The following is an 18,666-nucleotide window of genomic DNA, read 5'->3' as shown; positions in this document are numbered from 1 at the left end:
CTGATTTGCAACAAACTTGGTGGCAGGATGGGGCATAAGGTCAGGGAATATCCCATAAAATTTTGGTTAGACAGACATGTAGGATTCTTTGCCCTTAGCAGAGGCATGCTCTCCACTGAGTGCCATTCCAGTGAGCCATGTAGCACACTTTCCAACCCGCAAGGAACGTGATGTGCATAGAGTGATGTCCGACCTTGCCCACTTGCTACTGAGCAGTCCAAAATAAATAGTAACAAATATTTACAAGTCTAAGTCAAATTTATTTAGTGTAGAGCGCACGTTCCACAGTGTACCCACCTGCAGGAAACCTCCCCTGAGGATGACGTCAAACACTTGCCCGTTCCACAGAACTGACATTTGTCCAGCTCGCACTGGTGTCCAATGTACTGAGTGGGGCACAGACACAGTTTGGTGCCGTTGGAGGTTTCTAAGCAGGTTCCACCATTCTGACAGAAGCCTTCACATTTACCTGAGGATAGAAGGAAGAGGTGCAGAGCACTATCTCAGTCATATATTCTCCCACAGACTGGGTTAGCAGTGGGGGACTTTTTCTCAAAAGCAATTAAAGATCAATTTCTGTTTTGTGACAGTGTGTGACAGTTTTGCAGATGCATCTTTGGTAAGCACTGTACATCAGTAGGCTAAACATTATACACATTTAATCAGCCATCCACAAACTGAAGTAAAACTCCTCCAAAAAGTGTTGCCACTTACTGTACTGGCATTGGTCTCCCTGGTACTCTGGCAGGCAGCTACAGGTTGGCTGGTTGCCCATGTTGACCGAGCAGTTGCCACTGTTCAGGCAGTAGTCTTGACACGTGTGGCGGTTGCAGGTGGGCCCGGTGAAGCCTTTAGGGCATCTGCAGGTTGGTGCACCTACAACCCAGGTGAAATATGAATTATGAGTTAAAATCTGTGAATAAAACTGAAATTGCTTCCACAAAAACTGTAGCTATGCATCTCAACAACACGAGTCCCTTACAGCATTTAGAACTTTATGATTTCCCCAATTTTCTTTATTTCGACTAAAAATGTACTCTGGTTTCACACATACAGTAACAGAATAAATGAAATACTAGCATCAACTGAGGGTTGGGGACGTAGAAATCGCTTCATGGCCTCTCTGTTGTAGCCTTTTGGCCTGTGATTGCTGTTGTCAATGAATCCCGAGAGCTCTGCCAGACATCACAAGAATGGATGCAAATCGTACTAACAATGTTCACAACAAATAAAACATGTTTGCCTAAATTACTTGCGAGAGCAGCATTATAATTTCACATGTATTTGGACATTTGATGTTTATTTCACTTACTTTACTAATTGGAGATTTTTCCCCCTCAAGGAAAAATGTCCAGTTAATAACCTCTGCACATGTTTGGGTTTCCCATACACAATGGCTTAAATCCATCCAATAGTTGTTGAGACATTTCACTCAAAACAAATGTTAAGCTCATAGTGGCGCTAGAGAAAAGGTCAGGTGGATTAATTTTTCCTAGAAAACTTTGTGCCAATCTATCAAGGTGTAGATATAAAATTAAAATTTAGATGAAAAGTTTACCAAATTTTAGCGCAATCAGTCCAATAGCTGTTGAGATATTTCAGAGAAAATCAAAAATGTCAACTTAATAATTCTCATTCTCTGGGCACCATGAATGTTTGTACAAAATCCCACGTCAAGCCCACCAATAGTTGTCCAGATATTTCAGTCTAGACCGACCGAGCATGAGACTGACAAACATTTCCATCCTTAGAATCAAGCCACTACCTTGGATAAAAATCACTACCGAGGCAATTTACCTTGTTGCATTCTACAGAAATATACACCTCTGAGGCCCATTAATATACATCTGTTCTTATTACAAGGGAAGAAACTAAATATTAACTGAATGACTTCTTGCCTAACTGCTAAGTAAGGAAAGGAGTCCCAGTGGGTTAGGTGTTCACATCACAGTAGGTCTATAGTGAATAAACCAGTGATTACACATGAGTGTGTTGTACTCTCACCTGTATGAGAAGCAGTGCAGGTGCCACCGTTCTTGCAGTAGTCCCTGCACTGGTTGATCTCACACCTTTCTCCGGTGTAGCTGGGCTGGCAGCGACACTTGGCCACCTGACGGGCGTTGAGGAAGCAGCTCCCACCATTCTGACACTGAATATCACAGGGCCCTGAGGGGGGAGCTGCAGAAAGGGAATTCAATGATGAAGCAACATTTTGTAAGAACCATCTGAATGTAAAACCAGCGACATGCTAAATGGCTAAAGTGAAATCAGGAATGCAGTTGTTTATGTAAGTGTGCGTATGTGTGTGCCGGCTTACAGAATGGTGACTGGGTGGGGCTCGGTCTCTCCACACATGTGCCATTGTCGGCCACGTAGTTGTTAGGACAGGTACACACTGGTCCACTGGGGCTGAGTAGACACAGCCACTCACACTTTTTCCTGTCACATGGGTTAGTCACTGATGCGGAGAGAAACAAGACAAGCAATCAGGAAAACGTGTGTGGAATTTATAAAAATAGAATTCTTTAAACACTTGTTATTTTTCTGGGCATATGATGTGTGAATTTAAAGTATTTACATCAACATGTGTGCAGAAACACAGCATGTTGTGACACTCACTCTCTGGCTGCTTGTAACGGTGGTACAAGACTATGTCAGTAGCGTGGTTGATGCCTGTGGTGAGATTCACCATGGGCCCTTTGCCAAACTTATTGACCCGGAAGACAAAGTTGTTGACATATGTGACCCCATATATGTAATCCTCAAAGATGTCTATGCTGAATGGATGAAGCAGGTCTGGAAATGAGAGAAAAGAGAAATTAGACAAACAGGGATTAAATATGCCGGCACCATGTTAATGCCAGATTTCTGAACTGTCAGCTTTCATTCAGGTTTTGATTTGAGTGTGGAAAAAAAAAAAGAAAACTGAACTGTTTTTGATGCCGGACACAGCAGTGACAGGATCAGAGCCATCCAGACGAACACTGCCAATAACTGAGAGTTTAGCATCTGCCCAGTAAAGACGCTCGTTGAAGTAGTCAACAGCCAAACCTGTAGAGGCAGAAAAGAAGAGCCTTGTAGATAAAAACATGGCAACCTATATAGAGAATAAAAGACTGTGGTTGTGCTGGGCAGCTCCAGAGTGTAAAGCTGTCTAAAGTTGTGAATGTATCACAGCGAGTTGCTGGGAAAGAACATGTCAGCTGACTTTCCCTGGACAAATCTGGTTTTATATAAATCATTCTGTGCTACCACAATACTGACCTGTGGGCCACTGGATGTTCTCATGAACTAGAGTTTGTCTCAGAGTGCCGTCCATGGAAGCTGTCTCAATTTTAGGGTGGTTCCCCCAGTCTGCCCAGTACATGGTCCTGAGGGGAAACCGAGTTTGAACACACATTACAAAACACGTCCACAGAAAAAGCTATTCTAAAAACGATATACTTTATTGTATATGATTGTTTCACTGAAGCGACCGTCTCTTACCCTCTCTGTGGATCCACTACAATGGCGTAAGGCTCATCTATCATGCCAGAGATGAGGGTCTTGCAGTGTTGGCCTGACATCTGAGCCACTTCGATTACATCGCGACCAGAGTCAGTCCAGTACAGATTACCAGCCACCCAGTCCACCGCTATACCACGAGGCATCTTCAGTTCTTTGATCTGAACACAAGCACAAGGGCATTTACAGGATGTTCATGAGTTTGTGTGTGTGCTGTGTTTGCAGTGGTACCAGAATTACCTGCAAGTTGGTGATCCTTCCCTCGCTCTGCCGTCGGTTACGGTGAGAGTTGGAGGAGGAGGAGGAGGATGATGATGTGGACGGTCCTGGAAGTTCATAGGAGGAGATGCGGCCTGTGTGCCAGTTGGTCCAGAAGATGCGGTTGGTCTTGATGTGCAGGTCCATCGCATCAATACGCACACTGGCATCCCCTTGGAAGGTCTGCTCATAGCGCCAGTTGGGCATGCCAGGGTCCAGGCTTCGGATTTCGTTGTCGTCAGCGATGTAGAGAATCTGTCGACTGCTGTTCATGTCTGGAAGGAAAAGAGGAAAAAAGTCACAAGGATGGCCTCTCAAATAATAAATTATTTAAAAAAACAGCTTAAAGAAATACACTCACTGTCAGCCTTGCAGGTGTCATTGATCCTGGTAAAGTATTTGTGGCAGCTGCATTTAAAGGAGCCTTTGGTGTTGTTACAGATATGGGAACAGACTCCAAACTGCAGACACTCGTTCTTATCTAAAAAAAATGGAGAGCCACAGGGAAATCATGTTGAATACAATAATATTGAAGCCTCGAAAGTGTAATCAGTCGTTATATTTTAAATGTTTGAAATTAGTTATTATTTGTCATAGCAGCTGCAATGTTTTTTTGCATGTGTACCTCCACAGGTGTGGTGTCCTGTCTTCTGGAAGCCTGGTTTGCAGGAGCAGAAGGAGTCCGTGCCATTGGTGACACAGTGGGCCTCATCTCCATCACCACACTGAGTCCTGTTACTCCTACAGTCATTTAGCTTGGTGTCTGAAAACAAGCATGCAACAAGTGAAAGGTGAGTCCGTGCATTTAAGGTTGGAGACCTCAGATCTGTGGTCAGTTATATTACAGAAATCGTTTTTGACATGAGGCACCTGTCTTGCAGTTGATCTCGTCAGAGCCGTAATCTTCACAGTCGTTAAAGAAGTTACAGCGCAGAGTGGAGCTGATGCATCTGCGGTTGGCACACAAGAACTCATCCTTCTCACATGTGGGAACAGCTGGAGGGGCAGCTGTAAACATATAACACCACACACACAGGTCAATCATCTCCTAGATTAAAGATGCAGAAGAAGGGATTTTCACAGTGATTTGAATGACTTCACAACTTACGGCAGTTGAGTTCATCTGAGTTGTCGCCACAGTTATTGACCCCGTCACATCTCTTTGACAAGTGCAGACAGACACGATCGTTCTGGCAGCGGAAAGCCCTGGTGGGAGGACACTGGAACCTCCCTGAGAGCCGAACAGAGAAAGAAGACAAGAGGGACAAAGAGGCGAAAAAAAAAACACGTCAGGACAAAAGATGAAGACTGAGAGCGTTTCAAGATGTGTGTGATTCACAAGGCTGCACTCACTGCACTCATCAGGATTCTCGTCAGAGTTGTCCCCACAGTCATCCTCCCCGTCACACTTCCAGGCGAGGGGTTTACACAAAGTGTTGTTACACTGGAACTCATCCTGAGGGCAGTGACGCCCAGCTGAGAAAAACAAGAGGAAAAAAGAAGAGATTTTTTACTACCGATATGTGTTTGCATAAAACTTGATATACCTTCTTTCATGGCACATGGCACAAAATCTGGGTGTTTTGCAACAACAAGCCAAATGTGTGACAAATCATAGTCACACATTTGTCTCATTAAACGTCAATTCATTCTTATTTTTTTGCAGACACATTGAAAACAAAAACTATTAAAATAGTGTTAAAAAAACAATAACATTTCCTTACCAGCACTGCCACAATTCTCCTCATCACTGCTGTCCATGCAGTCAGGGTCAGCATCACACCGCCAGCGGATGGGGATACAGTGTCCGTTCTTACACTGGTACTGGTCGTTGTCACACTTCAGATCACAACCATGCTGCAGAAACATCAGGGGAGGATCAGCTTTTATACTTACAAACAAATACCAAACACCGGCAATTCAGCATTATTGTCAATCAAGATTAAATGTTATTTAAAGGTCACCTAAACACCCAAACAAAAAGTTTCTGCACCTCATCAGATCCATCAGCACAGTCATGGTCTCCATCGCACTTCCACCTTCCGGCAATACAGCGACCGTTTGTGCAGGCAAACTCACTTTCTGAACATTGTCGGGGCACTAGAGAAGAAGAAGAAGGACAGGGTTCATGTTGATGACAACACTTCAACAGCACAAACACGGCACAAGCACACGGAAATTGTAGACCCTGAGGGAGGTTATGTGAGAGAATGAAAGGAGCTCAATAAATCTCAATATTACTTTAATATAACTGATTAAATTTGAGTGTTTTATACATCTTCCCATATGTATACATTCGCATTAAAAATAAAGTCTTGTGCAGTGGCATCTGGTGGCAAAGGAAATCAGTACAACAATGTTAAAAAAAATGAATCTATTTAGAGCTCAGCCTGCAGACTCTCACAGGCGGGTGGGGATCACAGTTGGACATGAGCATGAAGATAGTGTGGAGTAAAAGGCACAGCAGGGAGGTGACAGTGAATATGGGAGCAGTTCGTATGAAGGTGGAGTAACTTACCTCTGGCTCATGCCAACAGGACAGTATGAAATGAAACAAACATCAGATGAGGTAAGTCAGAAATGACAGGGAATGGATGTTAGTGCTGAGCTAGTGACTTAATATGCACAGCTAACAAGATAAAGGTGTAAAGTGAGTATGTTACCAGTGGACAAGACGTGGTTATGAATGTAAGTGACATTGGACAAGGTGAGATAACAGATGCTGACAGTATGAAGGCTTTGTTTCCAAGCTCAAGGTGACACATACTACACTTGTCTTCATCTGAGTTGTCCCCACAGTCGTTGTCATAGTCGCACTGCCAGCGGCCCGGTACGCAGCGGTTGTTCTTACATCTGAACTGGTACGGCTCACATGTCCTCTCAGCTGCACACAGCACAGAAAAATGTTACAGGAAAAACACAATTTGGAAACAAGAGTCAGTACCACAAACATCTCTTCAGCACATCTGGAGAGGAGACTCTTACCACACTCCTCTTTTGGTTCATCTGACGCATCGCCACAGTCGTCCTCGCCATCACACTTCCAGCGAGCAGGGATGCAGCGACCAGAGTCTTTACATCGGAACTCGTCCACACCACAAGTCATCTGGGCTGGAGGGGGAAACATTTGGTGGCGGTTACACAGACAGTTAATCAGGATGACTCAGAATCAAGAAAATGAAAAACAAGCTGAGTGTCCTACTGCAGTTGGTGGGTTCATCAGATCCATCCACACAGTCGTTGTCACGGTCACACACCCAGACACGAGGTATGCAGCGTTTGGTGATGGCACACTGGAACTGGGTGGGGGCGCATGTGACCTCAGCTATGTGAAGGAATAACAGATTGTGTAAGAAAAGCAGAAGGTGAAAGAATAGCATTTCAGCCAGGCACTGACGGAAAAAAGGAAAGAAAGGTCTCTACTCACGGCAGTCCTTCTCGTCCTCTCCCTCTCCGCAGTTGTCCTGGCCGTTACAGCGGAAGATGCCTGGGATGCAGCGGCTCGGGTGGGAACATTTGAACTGACTGGGCAGGCAAACATGAATATCTGCAGAGAAACAGAAACAAGCAGTAGATATGATGCTAATCAGTAATCAACAATGAAGTGGTGTTGGTGGCATACAAGAAAAAATATGGATGGGTGCAGATTATTAAAATTAAAGATAATTATTTGGGGTTGAATAAATGTATATAAACAGAGAGACATACCGCAGTTGGCCTCATCTGAGTTGTCCTGGCAGTCATTGTCTCCATCACAGATGTAGGCAGGGTTGGTGCAGATGCCTGTACCACACTGGAACTGCCCCGGCCTGCACTTGAATTCAGCTGTCATCGAAGAAAGGGTCACGATTTATCAGGATCACACTGAACTTACACCACAATATTTTTTAGCATTTCAACTCCACCCTGCAGAATGGCTCCTCTTATGATGAGTTTGAGTAAAACCTAACCCCATGCATGTACCATGTTACAGGATTTCTAATTATCTCTCTCAAACACTCACGGCAGTCTGCTGGCTCGTCCGACCGGTCACCACAATCATCCTCCGTGTCACATTTCCACCAGAAAGGAATGCACTTGTCGTTCTTGCACACAAACTACAGCAGGGAGAGGGAAATTAATCAAAGTGATGATATGGCATAACACCAAAGATTTACTGCTTCAGTCCCGTTGACGAACCAAAAGCTAGCTACTGTATCACTGGGCCACCGGCCAGCTCCCCAGGTATGAGAAGTTCATCAAACAAGCCACAGCGAGACATCGAGATATGAAAATCCACTTATCAACTGTAGTCATTAAGTCATATTCACGTTGATGATGCAATGTTTACACAGCCTCCCTACCTGACTGGCTGTGCAGTTGGACATGCAAGTGCGCTGATCATTGGCCAGGTAGAAGTTGGTGGGACAGGCACACTTGTAGCCTCCACCAGGAGCGAGGAGACAGAGGTTACTGCAGCCGCCGTTGTTCGTCTGGCACGGGTGGTTGAGCACTGGGAACGAGACAGAACAATGGGAAATGTTTAAACCTCTAAAATGATTTTCAGCACAAGACTGATGTTTTATCATATCTACAATAAAATTAGGGAGAGTTATAAATATGCATTTCAGAGTCTGTGTGTCTTTGCGTGCATTTAAATTTTACATATAATGAATTCCAACACCTTAATGCTTTTTCATTTCTTCTCTCCTAGACTAGATGTTCAGTTGGTATGTATCATATTGAAACAGAGTTAGGTACGACATGTTTAGCAGTATGGTTGTGAAATTTTATTTGAGTCAGTGATCAGTGAAATACCAAATGAACCTGTTAGTTAATGCCCCAGCTTAATACACATCAGTTTACACATGCTTCTTGTAAGTGCTCTGACCTTCGGGCTGGCGATAGGGATGGTAGATGTGGATGTCCATGGGTCGATGCAGGGTGCTGATCAGTGTGCTCTTGTTGGTACCCAAAGTCTTGTGAGCTCTGTTAATGGACTTCGTCTCCCAGTCGGTCCAGTAGATGTACTCCTCAAACAGAGTCATGGCAAAGATGTGAGGGATGTCGTGGCTTAGAACTGTGAAACAGACGACAAACAACAAATCAATCACATCGTTTATGAGAAAATAACTGAATCATTCTTATTGAAGGTTTCCCATCATGGTCCTAAGTAAAATCGAATGTCTTTCTAAATATATTTCAGAAATGTTCGATGTATTTTAGCCCAATAGGTCTCTAGGATCTGCAGGAGCTGGTCAGTTAGTGGTGCCCAAAATTAAAATTAAACCAGGTGAAATGACTTTCAGCCACTATGCTGCCCACTGCTGGAACCAGAAAATCTGCCCGAACCATAACTGGCTTTAAAAAGAAGCTTAAAACTGAACTGCTCTATTCTCCTCTGCCTTCATTTAATCTTTTAATCTTGCACTTATTATACTTATTATCAATTTAATAATCTGTGTTGTTATACTGTGCTTAAACTGCTTTCTTATTATGCTTCTTAATTCTATTTTATGCTTCTTTTATTTCTCTGAAGCACATTGAATGACCTCTGTGTATGATCATGTGCTGTAAACAGCTGTTAGCAGTCTACATTCTGACTTGAGGTGAAGTGTGCGTACAACATACAACAGCTGGCGTCTAATCAAATAAATATGACAAACAGGTAAACATTATACATGTTTCAAACTTCCATGATATTCTAGAAATTCAATGAGAAAGACTCAAAGACTCAAGATCCAAAGAGAAACTGCTGGTAAACTCTCACACTGTTAATGACAGAAGCAGGGTGGGGTGCACAGCTACAGCGGCTCCACTATATCTGTGTGTTATGTAATGGGTTCTACGCTTCATTAGGCTTTACACTCCAATTGCACCTTTTCTGCTCCTATATTCTCGTCATATCATGTGTTTGCTCTTAGTGTTTGAGGCTGGTGCGTTACGGAGAAACACCATTATTTTCTGTTGTAAAAGACAGCAATCCAAACACGTCACACATGCATGAATAGGCACATGCAGGAAGACTAACATGGAGCAGACACACAAACTCTCACACACACGCACACACACACACACACACACACACAGACAAACACACACACACACAGACACACACACGCACACACAGACACGCGCACACACACACACATACATACACACACACACACGCACACACACGGCAGAAGTTCAAAACACCTTGTCATCAAGTGACTGTGATTTCAGCATTGATTTTAACAATTGCTTTAAACAATTAAAAGATTTTTTATCATGTGATAGGAGTGGGTTTACAACATCAGGTCGAACTGAGATATTAGTCAGATTAGCATTAAGCACCCTTTGGTCAATGCTTATCTAAATTCAAACAGACCAAATCTTGTTCTGCAAACACACACAATACCACACTGGTGTGTGTGTGTGTGTGACATACTACTGGTAGACCAACATGACCGAGCTAATACAAGACTATGTGACCTTCTACGATGAATAGCATTTGTAATTGGATATAAAATATTGTTTTTTGTTCAACGTGCTTCCATCAGCACTGGTTTTCTTGCTGGAACATTATGTTGAATGAAAAAGTCACAATGCTCTTGCACAAGTGAGTTCTATAGATACAATCCCAGACACCCCCAGTTTTACATTATTACATTCTTCATCCAAGGAATGATGGATGCCATAGCTGTTGTGTTGTGTGTTGAGAAGAGCTTAGTGAATGTGAGAAATTTTAATACAGACGCCCGCTGAGCTCCAGAATTCCTCTGCACACCCAGTTGGCTGACAATATGAACTATTGTAGCGAGTGTGCTAGACAACTGAGCGCTATGCAGACGTCTTACATGCTAGAGGCCTCACTAATGAGGACAATCTGCCCTATTCAGTGTTTCTGTCCGCTGAGCCTGTGCTGCAGGACTCTATCTGAGCTGCCTGCTTATGCTTGGTGGCATGTATTTATTTGACAAAAGGAAACTCATTCAGCACTTCCTTGTTCCACTACCAGCGTAACTCTCATAATTAGCTATGTTTGATCATGACTTTAAATTTAAGGAAAAACCCCTGTGAATATTTCTAGGAGCCAATACATAGACCAGCGCATGCACCTGGAGTCTCACACTATCAACTATGAGTCAGAAAAGTGTAACCCATCAGTCATGTTGTTCTAAGTGTGTAAAAGCAGTAAGAGTAAGAAAAACTCAAGTCTGAGTGTGTACTGGCACATTACCTGTGTGTCTACTGGTGCCATCCAGGCTGGCAAACTCAATGTAGTCCTCCCTGGCATCAGCCCAGTATATACGGTCATTGATGAAGTCCAGGGTTAGTCCATTGGGCCAAGTGATCTTATCCTCTACAATCACACTTCTGTTGGTGCCGTCCATCCCAATTCTCCCAATGTGAGGGTTATCACCCCAGTCAGACCAGTACAAGTATCTGAAGACAAGGGCATAAAGACAATTGTTCTAATTACAGTTACAGTTTAAAATTTAATTAAATTTAATTAAAATTGAAAACATGTCCTAGAGGTTACCAGTTAAAATAATAAAAACACATGAGCTTAGTTTCAGGTGAGCTATGTTTCTCACCCATAGCGTACGTCCACAGCAACAGCACGAGGTTCCCTTAGGCCGTTGTTAACCAACACAGTCCGGTAGGCCCCGTTGAGCTTTGACACCTCAATGGTGTCCCGGCCTTTGTCACACCAGTATAAGTTTCCGCCAACCCAGTCCACTGCCAAGCCGTCTGGGTTACTCAGGGAGGTCCGGTGTAACACCTGTCAGTACAGTGGGTCACAGGGTTAAACAATGATTAAGTCAGTCCAGTTGGATAATTACACAACTTTCATGAAACTAAGTAAATATTATGGTTAATGTGTTGGCTGTACTAATTAACCAATTGGTCTTCAGTATCAATACAGCTCAAAATTCCCATTAGATAAAACTGTGTCCGATTTCCTCACTGACCTCCATGTTGCTGCCGTTCATATGCATGCGTCGGATCATGCTGCCCTGAGTGGTCACATCTGTCCAGTAGATCATCTGCTCTGCATAGTGGAAGTCCAGCGCCACTGCATTATTCAGACCCTGAAACAACGGGTGGTACAGTATTAACGGATGCATGGAGGAACTTCACCTTGATGTGTGTCAGTAGGTTAAACCGAGAACCAAAAACATGTGAGACGCTCACCTGCTTTATAAGAGTGTAGTTGGAACCATCCAGGTTGAGTTTCCTCAGGTAGTACCGGTTAGCAAAGATTAAATATGGCTCCTCTTCTACAAACACCAAATAGAAAACTTATGCTTCAGGATTGAATTGGCTATGAGCAACCAGCAAAATGCAAACCATGCACGTGCATGCCTTACCCGATGTGGACTTGCAGATGGTGGGGTCATTGGGGCTGAGTTCAAAGCCATCCACGCAGAGACAGTGGAAGCTGCCATGTGTGTTGATGCAGCGCTGAGAACAGGGGTAGGTGGTTGTACACTCGTCTATATCCACACACGTTTTCCCATCTCGCTTCAGCTGGAATCCGGGATGACACCGGCACTGAAGAGGAACGAGAGCACAGGAGATGTGTAAAAATCTCACACCCTACGGGTTCTGGCACTTCTCACTTTTAGTCTGGAGCAATTACAAGGGTCTGCCACCACCTGTCATGAAACCTCTGCCACTCAACCTGATAGATGAGGTTTTTTTTTTTTTTTTTTTAACCAAAAGCCTAATTCTTTCCCAATTCCTACGTTAAGTGGTACAGATATCTCAACACTGACGTGTGCTGCATGAATAGCTACAAATCTCATTTGCTAAGTTGTCTTACAACAGAGAGCATGGGTAAATGATAAGCTGACATCCACTGTGTCAGTAAAATAACAAGCAATGAACTTTTCATGAGCACATCTGCGTTTTGAGAGAACGCCAATGCACAGTCTCACACTTCCAACTACTCCCTCACTATTATGTGGGAATTTGCAGGATACTAAGCCAGTATATGCACAAAGGAAGTCACACAAATCTGTGATGGTGAAGCTATATACAATAACATGTATGAACTCAAATACTTACTCAATAGCTTAACCACACCCCCATCTGCATAAATACAATGATTTTGGCATCCAAATTGTTCTTTATCATTTTTAAATGAAGCTGTGACCACAGCCTCCACACCACAGACCTGACAGTTCACATAGAGTTCAAGTTGTTCTAAGACTGGCCTCCTACTTTCAAGAAAGAGAGCCAAAACATGTTTTTTTCTTACATAACTGCATGCCTGAAGTGAGTGGTTCCCAACTTTTTTTTTTCTTTTTTTTCTTTTACTTCAGGTCCTCAGTAACACCATACACCCCATTCGTCTGTGAGGTAACTGTGTGTCTATTATAATTTCTTGGCTAATTAAAATCAGTGAGTTCATGAAGTAATTTAATTTGCTTTAATTGCACTTTGACTGAAAACATTTGTTAAAAAAAAAAAAAAAAAAGAAAAAAAATCTTTAAAACAACCAATTAGGTGTTAGTCTTACCTTGAAGCCAATCTTGAGGTCATCACAGAGCTGCGAGCAGCCACTCAGCTTACTGTTGAGACACTCGTTGATGAAGCAGTTGAGTTCATCAGAGCCATCACCACAGTCATCATTGCGGTCACACAGCAGAGTCTCATTCAAACACTTCCCATTACGGCACATGAAGGCTGACTCATTACACGTCCTCTCTGAAATCATAGGCAAATGGCTTGTTATATTAGTGTCACTGGGTGCAGCTACAGCCTGTCTGAACAAAAAGTTACTCATATCATGACTAATACTTCATTATTTTGGTAGAGAAATAAAAGTTATAATAAGATTTATTTATTTATTTTAAATGGTAACACCTACCTGAGTCAGTGCAGCGTGGGTTCTTGGGAGCTTCATCCGAACGATCCTGACAGTCAAACTCCCCGTCACACTCCCATTTCTTCTGGTTGAGACAGCGACCGTTGGCACAGCGGAACTCTTCTGGACCACATGTTGGATATTCTACACCAGAACAAGAGTATGTTAAATATTTACCTCAGCCTCACTTGGCGGTATGACAAATATAATCACCAATCACATTCTCTCGCTCTCTATTTCTCTTTCATGACACAAATATCACAGACACTCACCACATTCTGGGGATTCATCTGAGCCATCGGAGCAGTCGATGTCATGATCGCACACGAAGTGTTTGGGGATACACTGTCTGTTCTGGCACATGAACTCATTCTCAGCATCGCAGGTGTTGTTGGTGTACACTGGGACCGAAAGAAACACACTGTTAATGGACATTGAACTTAGTTGGAGCGCATTTTTCATCAATCACAACACAGAGAGGACAGATTTTTTCCATGGGGGTATTTTGTAACTGTCCCACTCACTACAGCCAGCCTTGACACTCTCATCGGCTCCATCAGGACAGTCCTTGTCTCCATCACACTTCCAGCGTTGAGGCACACACATGTGGGAGCCTGGACACTGGAAAGCCTCTGGACTGCAGGTCTTGGACTCTGTGACAACATTATGGGAAAGTTACTTGATGATGTAACATCAGGAAGTCTTACGCCTACAGTCCAATGTCTTCACTGGGCGTGGGAGAAAGTACTTTTACATTGGTGAATTTAAGTAATATGTCACTTACTGCATTTCTGGTCCTCATCAGAACCATCACCACAGTCATCAGAGCCATCACATACCCAATGGCTGGAAATACAGCGGTGGTTCCCACATTCAAACTGGGTGGATGTACAAAATTTGTCTGCAAAGGAAAGCAAAGAGAGCATTTCAGAGAAAATTATTTAATTCACCCTAACCGTAAATCATGTTTTTCCATGTACAGCAGGAAGCCTAAAGAAAACAGTCTGGTTTTTCTGGTATGCTTTGTGTTTTCAAGAAAGTTCAGGGTATTTTGTGGAAGACTGACCACAGTGTGTCTCATCAGCTCCGTTCTCACAGTCATTCTCCTTATCACAGGTCCAACTCATAGGAATGCAGCGACCGCTGGGACAAGCAAAGAAGTTGACCGGACATTTAAGCTTCCTTTTATCTGCAAGACAACAGAAAAAAAAAAAACATGATATAAAATCTTTGAATGCTGTCAATTTTTCTTAAATTGTCAGAGGGGAAACAAAGCATGTAACCTGGGCAGTTTCTCTCATCGGAAAAGTCTCCACAGTCGTTGTTGCCATCACACACCCACGAGGACAGATAACACAGAGTTGTTTTCTCACAGCTCTGGAAGGACACTCCTTTCACTCCCAGGCGGAAGAAACGGGAGCAGTCTGTGGGCTCTGAGAAACATGGGAAAAGCCTTTAAAAACTACCTCAAACCTCATTCTTTTTAATTCATAGAGGAGAACCAACTTTTCCATTAAAATGCCCCTGGTGATTAAGGAGGGACAGGAAATACTGCTGAAGTGGAATTATCTTAGATGACTTACGGCAGTTCATTTCATCACTAGCATCTTCACAGTTGACCACCTGGTCACAGCGGCTAAAGTTGGAGATGCAGCTTCCATCTTTGCACTGGAACTCTCCTACTTTGCACAGGGTCACTGCAGAAAGCAGCAAGTTTTTAAATTCAGAAATGGGGAGCAAATACACCTTCAAAAGCAAATACAACCTCCTCATTAAGTCAACTTTATAATTATGTACCTGCAAAAGAGCATTTCATTAGGCTAATGAAACCACTCTACAGTTCTTCTCTGAGGAGTCATTTCAATTTGCAGATCAGGCAGTTTGATCAGCAAAAACATTGCAGTGTTGTGTGAACAGAACAGTTAAAATGTGTCCAAATCTGGTAACATGTAAACCTTAAACAGGGGACTAACATGGTTTATTTGTGCACCTGTCACCTTTTCAGTTAGCAGCACCTATAAAATGGACATGAATTACTTACTGTTGCAGGGCAGTTCATCTGAATGGTCTCCACAGTCATCCGTGCCATCACACCAGAACTGGTGGCCAATACAGCGGCCATTAATGCAGCGTCGATAGCCTTTCTTACAAATTCGATTGGCTGTGGAGGAAGAGCAGTTGATTATAGTTAACTTAGTTAAGTGCAGAATCATTTTTTGCATATTTTAAATATGACCTAATTCACCAGTTCACTATTTTATAATTGAAACTGATAATCTGTACTGTATATCTTAATTCAAATGGACTACTCTTTTCTCCCTACCCCACCTGTTAACTCAAAATGTAAATTTCTTTCCCTGGTCACATATTAACATATTAGCCCATGCTCCCCCTCATGATCTAAAGATTTATTTCACTTGTGCACTCATTCTAAATTGCCTTGAATATGACAATCTGCTAATTACCTGCAAATTATAAAATAAAAAACTATGACCCGTGAGCTCATTGTACACTAACAAATAGCTCCTTAAAAAACTCACCACAATAGGACTGTTTCTCATCAGACTTGTCCTTGCAGTGGGCCATGCCGTCACATGTCAGGCTGTAGTTGATACAGTCACCGTTTCCACACTCAAAGTCATCCACACTTCCACATGACACGTTCAATGCTGGCGAGGTAGAAACATTTTATTTAAACGACAATCAACCTTTTAATGAAGAGGAGCCTTTGTATAATGTGATCCTAAAATAATCTCTCTCTCTCTTACAAGAGCAGGTGCTGTCTTCCAGAAGTTGTCTGTCTCCACGGCAACTGCAGTTGACCCGTCCATCAGATGTGGGCAGGCACAGGTCTTGGCAACCTCCATTATTTGTTCGGCAAGGAGAAAACTCACCTGAGGAATGTATAACACAGAGTGTCAAGGAGACTTTTCTCTCTGCATGTCAAATGATAAAAGGCCCTGCATCATGTATGTAGTGTATCTAATGATATGAAGTCATAATACTATGGCACAAAGAAAGTGTCATTAAAACATTCTGCATGAACTATTCTGATTGACCATGTTTAGTCTGTATAAGCTGCCCTCCATGATGTACAAGATAAGACTCCATTGCATAAGACAATGGTAACAAGCAGTTATAATAAACCACACTCACCATCTTAGTTTAGTGTGTTAGCATGCCAACATTTTCTAATTAGCAATAAACAGGACAAATTAAAATTTTGACATGATGATGGCTCAAGAGCGAAAGTCAGGAGAACACCAAAAGTGATTACAATTTATCCTGACGGGAACATGAGCGTCTATCAGATTTCATGGCAATCCATCCGATAGTTGTTGAGGTATTTCAGTCTGAAGCAAAGTTGTGGACCAGCAGACTTACTGACAGACCAACAGCTTTTATAATACCAGCAGCATTATATAATTGAGAGGGGCAACCTATACAAACCGTACAATGACTACAGTGAATGATACTCACAGCTGTTGGTGTCATTAGCCACAGCAATGATTCCCATTGGCTGCTGAGGGATGTCAGCACGCAGCACTTTCATGTCTCCTCCCGTGTACTTGTCAGCTCTGAGTACGGCCCTCCTCACCCAGTCAGTCCAGAAGATGTAGTCTCCATACACAGCCAGGCCAAACGGATGGACAGGCTCATTCTTCAACAACATCTGAAGAAGAAAAGTGCAGGCATAAATTCAATGAACACTGAAATCTAACTCAACGCCTTGATGGTTTTTTTTTTTTTTTTAATAGAAAAATGAAAGGGCTGTCTCACATAACGGCTGCTTCCATCATATTCACAGCGTTCAATCTTGTCCAAGGTGGCGTCGGAGAAGTAGAGTTTCTCAGCACGGTGATCTATGGCCAGGCCATTGGGAGTTTTAATGTCACTGCCGATGATCACAAGCACATTGGCTCCATTCAGAGAAGCTCTCATGATGCTGGGAGCCTGCTCATTCCAGTTGGTCCAGAACATGAGACTATAGTGGGAACAAACGCAGGGCAAGCATTATGATGTGCAGTGGGAGCTCCCAAAATGTCTTGGTATAAACGTTACGGCTGAGTGAACTAAAATAAATCTGCTGTTCAAAAAGAAAAAAGAAGGAAACACTATTGGAACTGGGCCCTGAGTGCAGAACACCAAGCTTCAGTGTTAATGACTCACTCCTGACACTCGTCCAGCACAAAGGCTCTGGGGTGGTCTTCTCCAGACATAGTGACCACAGTGTTGCGGTTATATGCCACAGAGCGGCTCTGGTCCACAGTGTGGCGAGTGATGGTAGAGGTTGTGTAACTGGTCCAGTACAATGTATCCCAACCGCGGTGGTACGCCAGGCCCTCAACTGACCCAACATCTGCGGAACAGAGAAGGAAGAGGTTGGCCCTTAGCAAATATTTTGGACCCTTGACGATAGTTTTTCAGCCTGTGGTTCCTTTGTTGCTGTGCAGCCAAAGCTTGAGAAGAACAAACTCTTTATTTCACTATAAAAAAAATATCACCTCTCAGGGGTCTTAGTTGGAGCTTTAATGAGGACCTTCACTGAGAATTCAACAAATCATTAATCACTGTCACAGGTGTAACAAGTTGCCCCCATGGTTAACTCTGTGAGGCTTTATCAAAGAGGCAGCGGTAAATGCTTTTAAGGTTTTCCCCATCTTCCCACATCAATTCATGAGTGGAAAAACGCTGCGAGGAAGATGGTCAAGGTTAAAAAGAAAAGTTAAAAAAGAAAAGAGTAAAATGGAAGCGGTACCACACAGATCCAAGTATTTACCACGCCTGCTGTTCCTGGAGAGAGTTTAAAGAGTCTGTATCATCCTGTCATTTCATGGCTGGCTGCCTGCACATACAAATACAGCTCCCTGTGGACACACTCATTCATGGTGACTCCTTGTTCTGGGAGGAAAATTGCAACTAGAACAGCTTGAGACACTTTAGAGACACGGAGCAGGGTGAAGAAGTCAGCCGTGAATGGCAAAGATAAAGCAGCTGCTGCTCTCGATATCCATCGTCCTTTCATCTTGCGACCCCCACTCATAGTACATATAGTAGGAACACTA

At 43.1% G+C, this 18,666-nt stretch overlaps 1 protein-coding gene across 2 annotated transcripts in view; it reads right to left on the bottom strand.

The window, feature by feature from the left end:
* Window positions 1-18,666, bottom strand: part of lrp1ab (low density lipoprotein receptor-related protein 1Ab) — an 88,405-nt gene that overhangs the window by 4,592 nt on the left and 65,147 nt on the right. For both annotated transcript variants that reach the window (XM_087179008.1, XM_023425114.2), the window contains exons 42-84: window positions 17,771-17,960; window positions 17,381-17,585; window positions 17,081-17,273; window positions 16,369-16,494; window positions 16,141-16,269; window positions 15,642-15,761; window positions 15,184-15,297; window positions 14,884-15,033; window positions 14,667-14,789; window positions 14,385-14,501; window positions 14,125-14,253; window positions 13,873-14,001; window positions 13,604-13,744; window positions 13,253-13,440; window positions 12,099-12,282; window positions 11,923-12,008; window positions 11,700-11,819; window positions 11,322-11,509; window positions 10,964-11,169; window positions 8,633-8,821; window positions 8,106-8,254; window positions 7,766-7,859; window positions 7,471-7,587; window positions 7,190-7,309; window positions 6,965-7,087; window positions 6,748-6,873; window positions 6,530-6,646; window positions 5,756-5,862; window positions 5,487-5,619; window positions 5,116-5,238; window positions 4,871-4,993; window positions 4,633-4,770; window positions 4,388-4,525; window positions 4,124-4,243; window positions 3,745-4,037; window positions 3,487-3,665; window positions 3,265-3,371; window positions 2,932-3,051; window positions 2,620-2,796; window positions 2,318-2,458; window positions 2,005-2,178; window positions 715-876; window positions 298-469 (exon numbers count right to left, since the gene is read on the bottom strand). In XM_087179008.1, the coding sequence (XP_087035134.1) occupies window positions 298-469; window positions 715-876; window positions 2,005-2,178; window positions 2,318-2,458; window positions 2,620-2,796; window positions 2,932-3,051; window positions 3,265-3,371; window positions 3,487-3,665; window positions 3,745-4,037; window positions 4,124-4,243; window positions 4,388-4,525; window positions 4,633-4,770; window positions 4,871-4,993; window positions 5,116-5,238; window positions 5,487-5,619; window positions 5,756-5,862; window positions 6,530-6,646; window positions 6,748-6,873; window positions 6,965-7,087; window positions 7,190-7,309; window positions 7,471-7,587; window positions 7,766-7,859; window positions 8,106-8,254; window positions 8,633-8,821; window positions 10,964-11,169; window positions 11,322-11,509; window positions 11,700-11,819; window positions 11,923-12,008; window positions 12,099-12,282; window positions 13,253-13,440; window positions 13,604-13,744; window positions 13,873-14,001; window positions 14,125-14,253; window positions 14,385-14,501; window positions 14,667-14,789; window positions 14,884-15,033; window positions 15,184-15,297; window positions 15,642-15,761; window positions 16,141-16,269; window positions 16,369-16,494; window positions 17,081-17,273; window positions 17,381-17,585; window positions 17,771-17,960 (6,280 nt within the window). The remainder of the gene's footprint in view (window positions 1-297; window positions 470-714; window positions 877-2,004; window positions 2,179-2,317; window positions 2,459-2,619; window positions 2,797-2,931; window positions 3,052-3,264; window positions 3,372-3,486; window positions 3,666-3,744; window positions 4,038-4,123; window positions 4,244-4,387; window positions 4,526-4,632; window positions 4,771-4,870; window positions 4,994-5,115; window positions 5,239-5,486; window positions 5,620-5,755; window positions 5,863-6,529; window positions 6,647-6,747; window positions 6,874-6,964; window positions 7,088-7,189; window positions 7,310-7,470; window positions 7,588-7,765; window positions 7,860-8,105; window positions 8,255-8,632; window positions 8,822-10,963; window positions 11,170-11,321; window positions 11,510-11,699; window positions 11,820-11,922; window positions 12,009-12,098; window positions 12,283-13,252; window positions 13,441-13,603; window positions 13,745-13,872; window positions 14,002-14,124; window positions 14,254-14,384; window positions 14,502-14,666; window positions 14,790-14,883; window positions 15,034-15,183; window positions 15,298-15,641; window positions 15,762-16,140; window positions 16,270-16,368; window positions 16,495-17,080; window positions 17,274-17,380; window positions 17,586-17,770; window positions 17,961-18,666) is intronic.

This window comes from Seriola lalandi, unplaced genomic scaffold, assembly GCF_002814215.2.
Source record: "Seriola lalandi dorsalis isolate HSWRI2012SDOR001 ecotype SW California unplaced genomic scaffold, Sedor1 jcf7180002054767, whole genome shotgun sequence".
Lineage (NCBI taxonomy): Eukaryota > Metazoa > Chordata > Actinopteri > Carangiformes > Carangidae > Seriola > Seriola lalandi.
The sequence above is the reverse complement of the archived record's forward strand: the minus strand, read 5'-3'. Positions and strand labels throughout refer to the sequence as shown.